A 15,495-nucleotide genomic window follows, 5' to 3' on the forward strand; every position below is an offset into this window, starting at 1 on the left:
AGCTCCAGCCGCCTCTACCTTATCTCTCCCATCTCCAGCATCGCCATCCCCTTCGATGAACCTCCACTGCAACTATCCTACTGCCGGCGACGACTAGCGCTGTAAGGGAATCTTTCGAGACCGAAACGACTGTGAACAACCCCTGCCACCATTCCTCCGCCACTTCTTCTTTTCTGTCGTCATCTGCAGCCGCAACACGGCAGTCACCAGTGCTACTTCATCTGCCCCTCACCTTCTTTCTGTGCCACAGAAGCTAGCTTCCACTGCCATCGATCGTACGACCCTCCCATCCGCTGCTCCGGTCGTCGTACCACCCCCGAAGAGGGGTGTTGTGGATGCGTTTGCGTATGTGTTTCACGTGTGCGTGTTTGTGTTTTCGTGTTGATGCCTGTGGAAGGCGTGTTGTTGGCCTGGAAATCGAGTTAAAGACCGCCATGGCAGCCAACCATGGTGGCTACCGCCCGTACTACTCTTTATGCCACCACTAGGCACCGTGAGTGGTGGATGTGTGTGTGTGTGTGAAATGGTGTTTATGTGTGTGTTTATTTCAGTTGAATGTTGTTTTGGGTGATGCTTGACGGAAAACTGAAGAAAAACCACCACCACCACCACCGTGAGGTGGTGGTTGCCACCACATGCCGCCGTCCTACCACCACCAGCCGCCACTTTGGATGGTTGTGTGTATATGTGTGTGTGTGTGTTTGGACGAATGTTTGAAATGCTTTTTCACTGTTTTGGCCTAAAATCATAACCACCACCACCGTGAACCACCGTTGACCACCACCGCCCGGGGTGTTGGTGGGTGGTGCTCAGCTTATTAAACTCTAATTAACCTAAAAGCCTAACCTGGAACCTAATTGGCTAGTATTTGGTATGGAAACCCTAATTAGGGTTTAAAAAACCCTAATGTCATGAAAACCTAATTTTGGAGTTGGTCGGGACCCACATTGAAACTATTAATTAAACTTAAAATAATATTTAATAATGCCCCTACAATTAACTTAATGCAATATTGGGCTTAATAGATTAAGTCCTTAAAGGGTTAAGTGAGGAACACTAACCCTAGTTATCATGTTATGTGAAAAAACCCTAGAATCGAGAAGCTCTATTTTGGACAATGATCGGACACGTATTTGGACTATTGATTGAGTTATTATTTCTCCCGAAAATTACTAAGTCAAACCTTAATCAGTTTTACCCTTAAGTGATTAAGTCATTGATGGGTTAAGTGTTTTTACTTAACCCTAATCATCATTTTATGTGAAACCCTAATCGTCATTCATGTGAAGTGGTCACTGTTGCAAGTGACTATGAACTGTGATCGGGTATTGACTCAAGTATCTTCCTGTAGGTGTTTGGAAGTGAGTTGAAGCTGGTAGAGTCCTTCATTGCTACAGTGGTTATCTGCGTGCATATCGAGGCGAGTTTCGCCTCACTGTACCCGTGGGTCGAAGGCACCAATGCCGGCCCACTAGTTTTGGTTACTTGTTAGTAGAGGGACGCCCTAGGGACTGTATATAGTTCGTAGGATAGACTGGGGACTCTTGATCTAAGCTCTCTTACATGTTCCTTGTTTGGTTGTGGTTCTAGAGTAGGATCACCTGTCTGGGTGACTATCTCACCTCTGAGTATATACAACAATGCATTCCTTGGATTGTTGATATTTAGTATGCTGCTATGTGGTAGTGATCTGTTAGATATGTTTTCTGGTATTGAGTATGTTGTCATGATTTAGTGATCTGTTAGATTTGTTTCCTGGTATTGAGTATGTTGTTTTATGGTAATAACCTATAGAACTGTATGTTATCTGTGCTTGCTGGTTATCATCTATGGAGTGCCCTTAGGGACTGTCGGTGGTCATGTAGGAAAGCCTGAGAACTCTTGGTCTAGGCTCTCTTGCCTGTTCCTTGTTTGGTTGTGGCTCTAGAGTAGGACCATCTGTTTGGGTGGATATCTCATCTCTAGTTACTTATGGTTACACATTCTATGGGGGTTAGCTGGTAGCGGGACTATATGTTGTGAGAGGATTAGTAGGCAGTAGTGAGCTGTATGATTATTGTTTGTCTGTATTATGTGCCTACTTGATCCTGATTATTTATATGTCGACATATTTTGTTTGGTTTGCGTTGAGGCGATCCTGCTTTGTGCGGTAGGCCAAGATACCCAGTGCGAGCCGATTGTTAGCCGTAGGCACAGAGACTCGGGAAGAGCGGTAGGGTTAAGGCAGTAGGCCAACAAACCCTGGGTATTCGAGCCCGATGGCTATTTGGACCTGTTGTATATTGGCATTCCAACCTGGGGTATTCCATCCTGAGGATGACTGGACCCGGAGGTTGACTGGGCCTGGGGTATTCCAACCCGATGGTTGACTGGACCTAACGTGTATGATTATATATGTGATCTGTTTATATGGTGGTATTTTCGGGGAAACTCACTAAGCTTTATGCTTACCCAGATGTTTATGGTTTCAGACATCATCGGTTATTGCTGGAAGGCGAAGGCGGGACTGTACACACTCATTAGCAACATTGAAGATTCCATGTTTCTACAATACTCTTATTTTCAATAAATGTAATTCGGAATAAATGGTTTTCTTAATTAATGGATTAATAAATTGGGAAGTTTTTATCTTAATAAAAATGAAAAATTTTGGTTGTGAAAATGGGATGTTACAATTTGGTATCAGATCCCTGGTTTGAGTGAATTGGATGAACACTTGTGTGAATCCAGTCTCAAACTAGGATCTGAGAGTTTTTGCAAAATGTTTTTGAAAAAGAAATTATAATAAAAGAGTTGGGTTAAGGGCATGGGCTCGATCTCTTGTCATGTTCTTGTTTGATTGTTGGCTTAGGATCGGGAACGTGGACCTTGACTTAACTTTGATTTTTCAGGAAGATGCGGTGTGTACAGTCAGCCAGAGCCCGAATAGGAGAGTGGTTCCCAAAATACCCATACTTGTTATATTTACTGAGTTTTGATCTTGCTAATACATGATTTGTTAAAAAAAGCATGCTAGTGATAGGCTAGGGATCTTCAGGAACTGCATGATAGAATTGCCTGATTATATGATGCCTGATAGCCTAGGGTTCTTCTTGTATGAAATTGACATCATTACTGTAGTTGCTTAGTGTATGGAACATAGTTGTACATAACTAAGATTCTTTAGCCTGAGAATGTTTGGTTTAGCCTTATTTCCTGTTCTTGTTTGATGAATGGCTTAGGGTAGAAGCAGGTATTCGAGTGTCTATAGAGTCCATCATTACGTATGATTAGCATATACGAGTGCTGCATGGTTTGTGGAAGTTTCATGGACGAGTTGTGTGGGGTTTGCTGACCAATTGTGTAAAGGTTAGCCTTCCTCTAGGATGAGAGGATAGAGTGTATGTGTATTTTGCGAGTATTGTTAGGGTTGTTGTGATGATCTTCTGAGACAATTACGAGTAGGTGTGGAAGGTAGTATGGGCTCGTACAACTAGAAGCACAGGACCCGTACGCGTAGCAGGGAAGTCACAACCCTAGGGTTTTGTTGGGAATTGGTTCCCCTGGTGTTATATGTGTTTTGTCTAATATCTCTCTGATTTATTTTTAGTATGGCGATTATGAGACGATTTGAGGCCGGAACCGGATCAGGATCAGGAGCAGATGGCCAGGATGGGCCAACATTGACTGAGGACCATGTCAGGGAGATCATTCATGAGGAGGTTGTCTATTTTGTTTGGGGGAAGATACCGGAGCTAGTTGAATCTGTCAAGGCCGCTATGATGAAGTACTTCGATAACTGGTATGCTACACTTTCTGAGGTTGCTGTTGCTGCAGCCACTGAGGCTGTTGCTGCCGTTAGAGCACGAGGAGAGAGAGATTTATAGTATCGGGATTTCGATCGTACGAAGCCCCCAGAGTTTGATGGGGTCTCGGACTCGATCATGGCGATGAGATGGTTTTCTGACGTGAAGGGTTGTTTCTTCACGTGTTCTTGTCCAGATAACCAGAAGGTCAGGTGCACTCTGAACCTTTTGAGGTCCGGGGCAAGGGATTGGTGGATACTGGTGACTAGTAAAGTCCTAAGCAGAGGCGCGACAATGACTTAGGAACAGTTCTCGGAGATATTCCGTGCAAGGTATGTCCCCTTGATAGAGAGGGAGAGACTGGCCCAGGAGTACCTGGATCTGAGGCAGACGACCGAGTCGGTGATGGAGATCACCAAAGTGTTCACTAAAAGGGCCTTGTTCAGTTATGAGTTCACAGCTTCAGAGCAGGCTCGAATGACTCGGTATTTGAGCATGCTCAAGACGGATATTCGACAGTTTGTGTCCATCCAACACTATAGTTCTCTCTTTGAGCTTCAGGATTCCGTGAGGAGGTGAGAGATTGAGATTGAGACCCAGGATAGGGAGTAGTTTCAGAATCTGGATCAGTCCCAACCTACAGCGAAGCAGTTCAAGTCTGCCGGCCAGAGTTCGGGATCAGTTGGAGAGAGGCACAAATCTATTGCCTATCACTGGTGCGGCGAGGAGGATCATTTTGGAAGAGACTACAGGCGAAGTGTGTGCGTTTGTTTTCATTGCAGTCAGGAAGGCCACATTAGAGCTCATTGTCCTTTTCTCAGTGAGGTGCTAGATCCTACGTCCTTAGCATGGCAGTTACCCGATGGTCGTCAGGGGACCGCCGGGGTCCCAAGGACCGAGATTTGAGATTGGTAGTTCTTCTATTTAGCAATTGTGGTAGTATTTGTATTTATCTGTCATTTATGTTTGTGTTTCAAGGTTCAGTTGTGATTTTGGATGATCATTTAGACGAAATTATCTTATTTAGCTTTGTTTCAATTGATCTCTTGTTATGTATGGATTAATTATCTTTGTTCTTGATTGTATGCGTATTGGAAGCTGTGAATATTGTGTGAATTTAGATCCTACCATGTATCAGGATATCAATGATTGGGATCAAGTAATAAAGTTCGAGTTAGTCAGAGTATCGAAGGACTATGAAGTTCTCAGTCTCTAGCATATTTCAAGTGGGGGAGAGTGGAACCTCGCAGCAGGAAGTCTCTTAGCCAAAATTTGGTTCTCTTTAAGATTTCTATAGGTTCCAGATTTCTACACAACTGTTAAATCTTCGGGTTTTGCGACAAGATCACTGTCTGTTGTTGGATTTTCCCTTCGGTTCTTATTGGTCTTAGTTGTGCTAACATCCCTAGGGTGTGCTTGTGCTTAGGCCCTAGGGTGTTAGGAGCTCAGATTGAGGCTTTACTTGTCTGTTATCGTCTGATCGGGGGGTGAACTCGAGTGTTGATCGTAGATAGCTCAGTTGGGTTTTCAGAGCAGAGTAAAAGTGTGGTTCAGTCCAATATGAGATCAGTTAGTTTTCATTGTGGTGATGCCCTTTCTGGTGCAAGTTTAGAGTGTCGGTGTTTGACCGAGAGCCTCTGGAACCGATTAAATCTGCGGATTTTCGTACACCTTGGTCGTTGAGTGCATCATGAGGTAGAAGCGAGGGTTGATTTCATGGACGAAATCTAATTTAAGTGGGGGAGAATTGTAACATTCCGTTTAAAATAAAATAAAATAAAATAAAATAAAACAACATAAGTAAATAAAAATAAATAAATAAATAGATAAATAAATAAACAATAAGCCCTAAAGCGTTGAGATGTATTTTATATTTTATTTTATTTTAGCCCTAAATCGGTGATAATTTATCAGTGTAGCATCAAGGAGTCAAATGCTATAATTTCCAGAATTTGTGGTCTATATTGTAACATTAGGACTCAAATTGTAATGAAATTCGCATAGCAAGAGCTGTTTGGTAATTATTGGATTTAATTTGAAAAGGATTTGTGGAGTCAGGGGCTAATCTTGTTCAAATGGAATGAAGTTTAAAATGGAGACGGGGTTTAAACCCGTCACCACCCTTCCCTTTCCCCTCGTCGCATACACCAAACCCTAACCCTAAAAGCTCCAGCCCCCGCCACCTTATCTCTCCCATCTCCAGTGCCGCCATCCCCTTCGATGAACCTCCACAACATCTATCTTACTACCGACGACGACTAGCGATGTAAGGGAAACTTTCGAGACCGAAACGACTGTGAACGACCGCTGCCACCATTCCTCAGCCACTTCTTCTTTTCTGTCGTCATCTGCAGTCGCAACATGGCAGTCACCGGTGCTACTACGATTGTCCCTCACCTTCTTTCTGTCCCACATAAGTTAGCTTCCACTGCCACTACTCGTACGACCCTCCCATCCGCTGCTCCGGTCGTCGTACCACCCCCAAAGAGGGTTGTTGTGGATGCGTTTGCATATGTGTTTCACGTGTGCATGTGTGTGTTTCAGTGTTGATGCCCGTGTCAGACGTGTTGTTGGCCGGAAAATCAAGTTAAAGACCACCATGGCAGCCAACCATGGTGGCTGCCGCCCGTACTGCTCTTTCTGCCACCACCAACCACCGTGAGTGGTGGTTGTGTGTATAAAATGGAAACTGAAGAAAAACCACCACCACCATCGTGAGGTGGTCGTTGCCACCACATGCCGCCGTTCTACCACCACCAGCCGCCACTTTGGGTGACTGTGTGTATATGTGTGTATGTTTTGATGGATGTTTGAAATGCTTTTTCACTGTTTTGGACTAAAATCATAACCACCACCACTGTGAGGTGGTGGCTGCCGCCGTGAACCACTGTTGACCACCACCACCCGAGGTGTTAGTGGGTGGTGCCCAACTTATTAAACTCTAATTAACCTAAAAGCCTAACCTGGAACCTAATTGGATAGTATTTGGGTTGGAAACCCTAATTAGGGTTTAGAAAACCCTAATGTCATGAAACCCTAATTTTGGAGTTGGTCGGTACTCGCATTGAAACTATTAAATAAACTTAAAATAATATTTAATAATGCCCCTACAATTAACTTAATGCAATATTGAGCTTAATAGATTAAGTCCTTAAAGGGTTAAGTGAGGAACACAAACCCTAGTTATCATTTTATGTGAAAAAACCCTAGAATCGAGAAGCTCTATTTTGGACAATGATCGGGCACGTATTTGGACTATTGATTGAGTTATTATTTCACCCAAAAATTACTAAGTCAAACCTTAATCAGTCATACCCTTAAGTGATTAAGTCCTTGATGGGTTAAGTGTTCTTACTTAACCCTAATCGTCATTTTATGTGAAATCCTAATCGTCATTTCATGTGAGGTGGTCATGGTTGCAAGTGACTATGACATGTGATCGTGTATTGACTCAAGCATCTTCCTGTAGGTGTTTGGAAGTGATTTGAAACTAGTAGAGTCCTTCATTGCTACAGTTGTTATCTGCGTGCATATCGAGGTGAGTTTCGCCTCATTGTACCCTTGGGTCGAAGGCACCAATGCCGACCTACTGGTTTTGGTTATCTGTTAGTAGAAGGATGCCCTAGGGACTGCATATAATACGTAGGATAGACCGAGGACTCTTGATCTAAGCTCTCTTACCTGTTCCTTGTTTGGTTGTGGTTCTAAAGTAGGATCACCTGTCCGTGTGACTATCTCACCTCTGAGTATATACAACCATGCATTCCTTGGATTGTTGATATTTGGTATGCTGCTATGCGGTAGTTATCTGTTAGATCTGTGTTCTGGTATTGAGTATGCTGTCATGCTGTGGTGATCTGTTAGATCTGTTTTCTGGTGTTGAGTATGTTGTTTTCTGGTAATAACCTGTAGAACTGTATGTTATTTGTGCTTGCTGGTTATCATATATGGAGTGCCCTTAGGGACTGTCGGTGGTCATGTAGGAAATCTTGAGAACTCTTGGTCTAGGCTCTCTTGCATGTTCCTTGTTTGGTTGTGGTTCTAGAGTAGGACCATCTGTTCGGGTGGCTATCTCACCTCTGGTTACTTATGGTTACGCATTCTATGGGGGTTAGCTTGTAGCGGGACTGTATGTTGTGAGAGGATTAATAGGTAGTAGTGAGCTGTATGATTACTGTCTGACTATATTATGTGCCTACTTGATCCCGATTGTTTATATGTCGACATATTATGTTTGGTTTGGGTTGATGCGGTCATGCTTGGTAGGCCAAGATACCCGGTGCGGGCCGACTGTAAGTCGTAGGCACCGAGACTCGGGAAGAGCAGTAGGGTTGAGGCGGTAAGCCAACAAACCCTGGGTATTCCAGCCCGATGGTTATTTGGACCTGTTGTATATTGACATTCCAACCTGGGGTGATGACTGGACCCGGAGGTTGACTGGGCCTGGGGTATTCCAACCCGATGGTTAACTGGACCCAACGTGTTTGATTATATATGTGATATTTTTATATGGTAGTATTTTGGGTGAAACTCACTAAGCTTTATACTTACCCAGTTGTTTATGGTTTCAAGTATCATCGGTTATTGCTGGAAGACGAAGACGAGACTGTACACACTCATTAGCAACATTGAAGATTCCGCGTTTCTAGAATACTCTGATTTTCAATACATGTAATTTGGAATAATTGATTTTCTTAATTAATGAATTAATAAATTGGGTAGTTTTATCTTAATAAAAATGAAAATTTTTGGTTGTAAAAATGAGATATTATATAAATCATATCATGGGCTTCTTGCATAGAAGTCGTAACTTTTCCGTGTTGGGCTTGTCGTTGAATTTGATTCTTTTTCCCATCACTGCCGTGTATAAAAAAGTGATGTGACATTTCTTTTCTTACAAATATTTTTTAGTTATTTTTCTTTAATAGACGATTCCATCCGTTATACCCAAAAAAAAGGATAGAAAAGGTTTTTCAAATAAAAAAAATATTTTTCTTCATCTTTTTTATTGCATCGTCTACATGCCGATTTGACTGCTTAACGTCTAAATCTAATTGTTATTAAGCACTCTGTTGTTTTGTTGATTTTATTTCAACCTTTTTGTAGCTTATACATCATGATTCTCAAACAAACCTTACGAGGCTCCATGAATTTGACATTGATATCATCTTGTTGGGATTGTGTTGAATCATATATATGGTGGATAACTCTATCCTTAGGATGCATAGCCTATTCCATGCTACATGTAATTTCTTAACTTGGGGTTTCAAATTTTATGAACCTTAGGAAATTAAGATTTTCTCGTTAACCTACATAACTCCTTTACGACCTATTTGCTCACGTCTCTCATAATTGGATGTATGTATTGATAAATAAAAAAAGGTGTTGCTAAATAGACCCTATAATTGGGACATATATATATATATATATATATATATATATATATATATATATATATATATATATATATATGTGTGTGTGTGTGGGGGGGGGGGGGGGGTCCACCACCATATGAGTGCGATGGGTCTATTTAAGATACTTCATCACAATCGTACAAGAAGGAGAATAATGTAGAGAAACAAACATGTACCATTAATACATGTTTCTTAGACGGATATATAATTCACTGGATTTATAGAAATACCCACTGATGATGGACAATAATAAAAGACACTTACCATCGATGGGAAGGTAAAAGAGAATGACATATTTATAAGTGCTTATGTGGTTTATGTTGGAGGGAACATTATTTTGTTGGAAATCGACAAGAAAAAAATTACATTTATTTCTCGTCCATCGAGCAAAGAGCAAAGAAAAATCCCACTTAAATTTTTGTTGTCCCATATCACCGTTACCATCATATACTAAAGCTCACACCCAATTATAAATATATGTTTTGGATAACTTTTAGTCGTTTATATCAATAAACTACATGCTCTCAAAGAGAATACATTCAGCCTATTATAAGGAGTATTAGGATTAATTATTTCTTTTAAGATTGAACTCTTTTATGTTTGAATCAAATTGATTCCAGATTAAAAGAAGATTAGATAAATCTTGGAATGATTCCAAACCAATGGATTAACTCATTGGTCTTTTATTAGTCTTTTATAGTTTTGATTCAATCGTTAGGATTATTTATTTTATGGGTATAAGGATTTGTTTGACAATTATTTGAAATCAATCCAATTTGTTTTTGAAATTTGTTTTTTTGAAAAATGTGTTCATGATTTAAAGAAATGGTGACAAGTCTGGTTAAAATAATCTATTCATAAGAAAATAAATCCTAACTTGATTTTGTAATCTATTTTTTCTGAATAAGAAATCAACAAGAGCCCTATAATAACATGGGATGCAAGGAGTTTTTAGAACAAGTGATGGTGATTCTCGGTTTTGGGGTGAAATTGGTGTGATGGAGTCTCCGTCAGGGTGACCCGTTGTCCCCGTTCCTCTTCATTTTAGTGATGGAGGCTTTACATGTTGTCGTGGAGGATGCCATTGATATAGGTTTTATCAAAGCAGCTAAAATTAGGAATATGATGATTTTTCACTTTATCTATGTTGATGACACTATTTTTTGGTTGACTAATGTTGTTAATGTGGTGCAGCTTTTGGAGTGTTTCCATGCTGTTTATGGGTTAAAGATTAATCTACAAAAATCTTTATTATATAGAGTGGGGTGAATGAAGAAAATGTAAGCTCTTTGGCTGCTTTGAGAGGATGTAAACCGGATGTTTTTCCTTTTGTATATATGGGTCTTCCATTGGGGTCTTCTATGGCTCGTATTCAGCATTGGAACCCCATTGTGGAGAAGTTCCGAGTTAAGTTGTCTCGTTGGAAGGCAAATATGTTATCAATAGGTGGTCATTTTGTTTTGATTGATTCAGTGTTAGGCTCCATTGACACATATTTTCTCTCTTTGTTTCACATGTCTGTTCAAATTAAAAAGAAGTTGGAATCATTGCGTTCACAATTGTCTTGGGGAAACATGGAGTGGACTACTAAAACTCCTTGGATTTCTTGGAATATAGTGATTGCATCTAAAGATAAGGGTGGTCTATAGTTTCACAGCTTGGAAGCTTTGAATTATGCCTTGTTACAAAAATGGCGGTGGAGATATTACCAGAATTCCAATTCCATTTGGGTTAAGTTGGTAAATACAATCCATGGTACAAAAAACCAAGATGTTTTTCGTCCTCAGATTGGTCGTGGTGGTGGGTTGTAGGCCCGTATAGTAGGGTCTATCGATACGATGCAAGAAAAATGTATTATTTCGTTAAATATCCTTAGGAAATCTATTGGAAATGGGTGTGATACAAGATTTTGGACATATATTTGGGTGGGAGAAACTTCTTTCATGTCGAGGTTTGATAGATTATTTGCTTTGGAGATGCGTAAAGAGTGTTTCGTTCATCAAAGGTGGGGTGCAATGGGAGCCTGGCGTTGGCGTCGACCCATAAGAAGTGGTGATGAACGTGCAATTTGATGAGTTGAGTAGGATTTTGTTTGATGTGGTCCTTTCTGGTGTTAAAGATGAATGTCGATGGGTTTTACAAGGTTCGATTGACTTTATCGTTTCTAGCTAATACTAGATTTTTTTTATTTATCAAATGTTGCTTCCAAATGCGGCTACTCCCACTAGATGAAAACCATATATCCTTAGGAAGGTTAATATATTTGTGTGGTGTGTGTCGTTGGATCGCCTTCCTACGAGATGAAATTTAAGCCATAAAGGGGTTGAAGTGACTTCTTTGTTATGTCCAATTTGTTCTTCCATGGAAGTTTCGGATCATGTTTTTGTTCTTTGTGAGCTTACGGTGAGTATTTGGAAAAAGATTTTTTGTTGGTTTGATATGGTTCAATCGATTTGGACGGCAATATATGACATTGTTAATTGGATGGACACGTTTTTTGAATGAGTCACAAAAAGGAGTATGGTGGAGGATTTAGCGGTTTCATAATAACATGATATTTAGAGAGTTGGTGCCTCGACAGGATGAGATTTTTGATAACATTGTTAATTTACGTTTAATTGGTTCGTTTTTAGAAACTCTGGAATTTTTGATAGATAGGTTGATTGGCTTAATAACTTTTATCTAGTTATTTCCTTTTAACTTTTTGTTTCTTCTTCTCCAATTCAATTCATCAGTTCTAGAAAAAAACATGGGATACAATGTTAAAATAAGTCATAATCATTAGATAAATCATATAAAATTCTTCTTATAGGTTTTATGGTCACCGTTCTCAATTAATCTTAACTTTAAATATAATATACCTCTTGTTGAAAAACTCTTTATCTTGTAATTAGAAAGTTTTCTTCAAGTTGAAAAGGTTTATAATTACATATAAAGAAACCAGTTTGCCTCATACATGAGCACCAGTGGTCTAGTGGTAGAATAGTACCCTGCCACGGTACAGACCCGGGTTCGATTACCGGCTGGTGCAATTATTTTTTTCTTACGGAACTACAATTTTCAGCGTGACAAAAGAGTAAAAGTACCAACGAAAACAACAACGGTTCTATGGTGTAGTGGTTAGCACTCTGGACTTTGAATCCAGCGACCTGGGTTCGACTCCCGGTAGGACCTTTTTTTGTTCAACTACCAAACAACATTGTACTTACAAGTAAACTAAACAGCACTTGTATCTGGTAGTTATAAATCCTAAATTATAAACAACTCTATAAGAGGTAAACTTTGGATTTTAGTATGTTTGTATTAGTTATCCATGATAAATTGATCATCCACATTTTTTGTTATCAAACTCAGTTTAAAAAATCTAAAATCCAACATGATCTATTGATCATACATACAATAACATCTTCAATTAATAAGTAATGGTTACCAATTGTATTTAGTGGTGGAGCTTCAATCTTTCATTTGGGGACGAAAATATAATTTACATAAAAATTGATGAACAGTGAGGTCATAGTCAAAATTTTATATTTTTGGACCTAATATGTATAAAATTAAAATATAGAGACTATTTCTGCCAAAAAAATAAATAAATCAGAGGGGGCTGATTGTATTGGTCATATAAATCTTTGATCTTTATTTGACTCATTGTAGATCATATAGTATATATACAACATGTTTATCTGTTTAATGTCACACCATTTTCTAAGGCTGGTAGGTGTCATACCACATTTACCATACTTTTACAATGTTACGCCATTTCCTCAACCTATAAAACTAAACAGATGGGTGTCATACCGCACCTTATCACACCCATCATAGTACACATATTTATACATTTGAGTAAGGGGCTTTTTCCCTCGTGCGGAAAAACCATAACATAATCATCTCATACCACACTTTTTTTGGGAGGCTCGGTGTGGTGTTTACCGTATACCGAATCTTACCGCAATATACGGTAAGATGCACACCGTATGGTCTAACCGTGGTGACGGCTAAGTCATCCAATTTGGAACATGTAAATTTTTCCGCTTCTGACAAGAGAGGTGGCTACATATGATCATTCCCAAAAATATACGGACAAATTGTTCCATATTATATGACAAGATTTAAATCTTGGATGTTTTGTATCTTTGTGTTGCTTTTAATCGAAAACATAGTGTTTTTTCAAACACAAATTGTATGCACACAATGTGTTTGAAAAACACATTTCCTTTTTTTTTTTTTTTTTTTTGAAATTATGTTGGAAAATAAACGCTTTAAATTTAAACCGTCTTATCTATTTTAATTCATCTCATGTTGAAAAACACATTACACACAATTCATAATGACAAGGAAGAGAAATAATTGCATTGCTTGAGCCCGGTCCTAAAATGAAATATTTCTCGAGCTGCCAAGAAAAAGAATTATTTTAAGGTAAATTCTTACCACTAATTAGATTACATGCATGTTGAGAGGTATTACGTTACTTAGTTCCAAAGGAATGAAGGAACACTCCATATTTCTTACATATGAACTAATTATACTTCCTCTTGTGATTGTTCGAAAAATAGGCGGCGGCAATGAAAGCACTTGCATTTGATTTTCCAATTAAATGCATTTGGAGTTTTATACTAGTTCTAATTCCATTTTGTGCATGTTTTCATTACACACGCCAAGTATTCTCACAATACACACAGTTTCGACTTCTAAGCTGTAAGCCTGTAACACCATACCACTTATAGAAACTCTGATTCTTCTCCAACCAATCTTTCAGAACATTTTATGGGTTTTGAGTGAATAATCGTTTTACCTTAGAAAGTACATTAAAAGTCTAGAATAACATAAATCCTTAGATCCAACATCCACAAACTTTTAGAACTTGTGTATGAAAACAGAAAAGGAAATCTACAAAGAAATAAAACGAGGGCATGATTATATCACCATCCTTAAAGAATATTAACCATTGCTATGTCGTTGATGGATCTAGGCTAATTCCTCACAGTATCTACTTGAGTTTTAAGAGTTGCAGGCAATGATCCCACAAACTCTTCCGATGAACATGACTTTAAACATTTCAATGGTTTTGTGAAGAAAATAGACCAATCATGAACGCAAAATAAAGCCATAACTCATGTAACATGAAATTCCAACACTTGCAACTCTTCATGAACCGTCACAATAGTTCAAATTAAACCGAAAAAACTTGCATTCGGTTTTTCCTTATAAATAACTCAATCAACAGTAACAGAAAAAGCACGTAGACCTAAACACCTTTTAAATTTTTTTCTAAATCGCTTTACAATAATTTGAATGAAATTTGAAGTTTAACAAACATAAAAGTTTTCTTCACGCACCTATGTGGGATATATTGCTAAAGCAAGACAACATCCACATATCTTAATAATGTGATGAATATTATATTACTCTATCCAACACAAACAAATTAAAAACAAAAATAAAAAAAGTGAGTGAAATCAAATGAGAGTTTGTGCCACCCAAGGATGAACAGGAGATATCACTCGGTCTTCTGTTCTTTTAGTTTCCTAGTCGAAACGAATGCTCTGTCATTTATGGGTGTTTTGTCGACTACAAATGTGAGCAAAGTGATTGTGCCTACCATAGTCAAGTTCGTATTTACTAGCCACATAGTCATCATCTCGATCACTTCCACTTTATGATAGAAAAAGGAGAAACTCAATAGAAAACTCTCACCATGGGACCGGGATTTGAGGTTGTCATACCACTTTTATCCGATATCAAGTTTGAATTCTAAGACATTCTTTATGAATTATAAGGCTCTCCTTATGCTCTTAAAGACCGGATTTTACATTACTGAGATTCCGTAGGCCAACTCTACAACTTCAAGGATCAGGAAGGCCCATTTTTACTCATATGGATTTCCCTTTCATAGAGATGCTAAAGAAGAAGATTGGATTCGACAAAAGTCTCAGCTAGAATAGGCAGCTTTATGTTACGACTCGAATTTGCCGTAACCGTGTTGGCCGAAGAATGAATACGTGTCATCTGGTTTGCCTGCTTGATTGCTTATAGGGGGCGTCCTAGCCCTATGTGCGTTGTTCTTGTCTACCTGTTGAAGTCATGTAATGGGTTTGCCTCTCGGCAAGTCAAGTGATGCTTAGATCCGGGTAGAGCCGGGGAGCCTTGACGCTGGTCGAAGGCATGTAATAACTCATGTCACAATATAAAATATATAATCAGATTATATTAATATAAAATAATGATTAGTTTAAAGTTAATGAGTCAATTAGAGGCAAATTATGAAGATTAATGTCAAAAAACCATCACCTTCATTG

General features: G+C 39.0%; 1 protein-coding gene and 2 non-coding genes across 3 annotated transcripts; all 3 read left to right on the forward strand.

Annotated features, from left to right (window-relative positions):
• Positions 1-10,249: 10,249 nt before the first annotated feature.
• On the forward strand, positions 10,250-10,848 carry LOC145163900 (uncharacterized). Its single transcript, XM_079082646.1, has 2 exons — positions 10,250-10,414; positions 10,459-10,848. The coding sequence occupies exons 1-2, from the start codon at positions 10,250-10,252 to the stop codon at positions 10,846-10,848; spliced, it is 555 nt and encodes a 184-aa protein (XP_078938772.1).
• A 1,311-nt stretch (positions 10,849-12,159) lies between these two features.
• On the forward strand, positions 12,160-12,230 carry TRNAG-GCC (transfer RNA glycine (anticodon GCC)). Its single transcript has one exon. It is a non-coding gene; the product is annotated as a tRNA-Gly (tRNA).
• Positions 12,231-12,301: 71 nt separating this feature from the next.
• TRNAQ-UUG (transfer RNA glutamine (anticodon UUG)) lies at positions 12,302-12,373 on the forward strand. Its single transcript has one exon. It is a non-coding gene; the product is annotated as a tRNA-Gln (tRNA).
• The last annotated feature ends 3,122 nt before the right edge of the window (positions 12,374-15,495 follow it).

This window comes from Lactuca virosa, chromosome 3, assembly GCF_052849685.1.
Source record: "Lactuca virosa cultivar CGN04683 chromosome 3, Lactuca_virosa_CGN04683_v6, whole genome shotgun sequence".
Classification (NCBI taxonomy): domain Eukaryota; kingdom Viridiplantae; phylum Streptophyta; class Magnoliopsida; order Asterales; family Asteraceae; genus Lactuca; species Lactuca virosa.

Excerpts from the sequence above, each read along its gene's own strand:
- LOC145163900 (XM_079082646.1), top strand. The coding sequence starts at position 10,250 with ATGGAGGCTTTACATGTTGTCGTGGAGGATGCCATTGATATAGGTTTT. Across the intron at positions 10,415-10,458 it reads TTTTGGAGTGTTTCCATGCT|AGTGGGGTGAATGAAGAAAA; the intron begins GTTTATGGGTTA and ends TTTATTATATAG.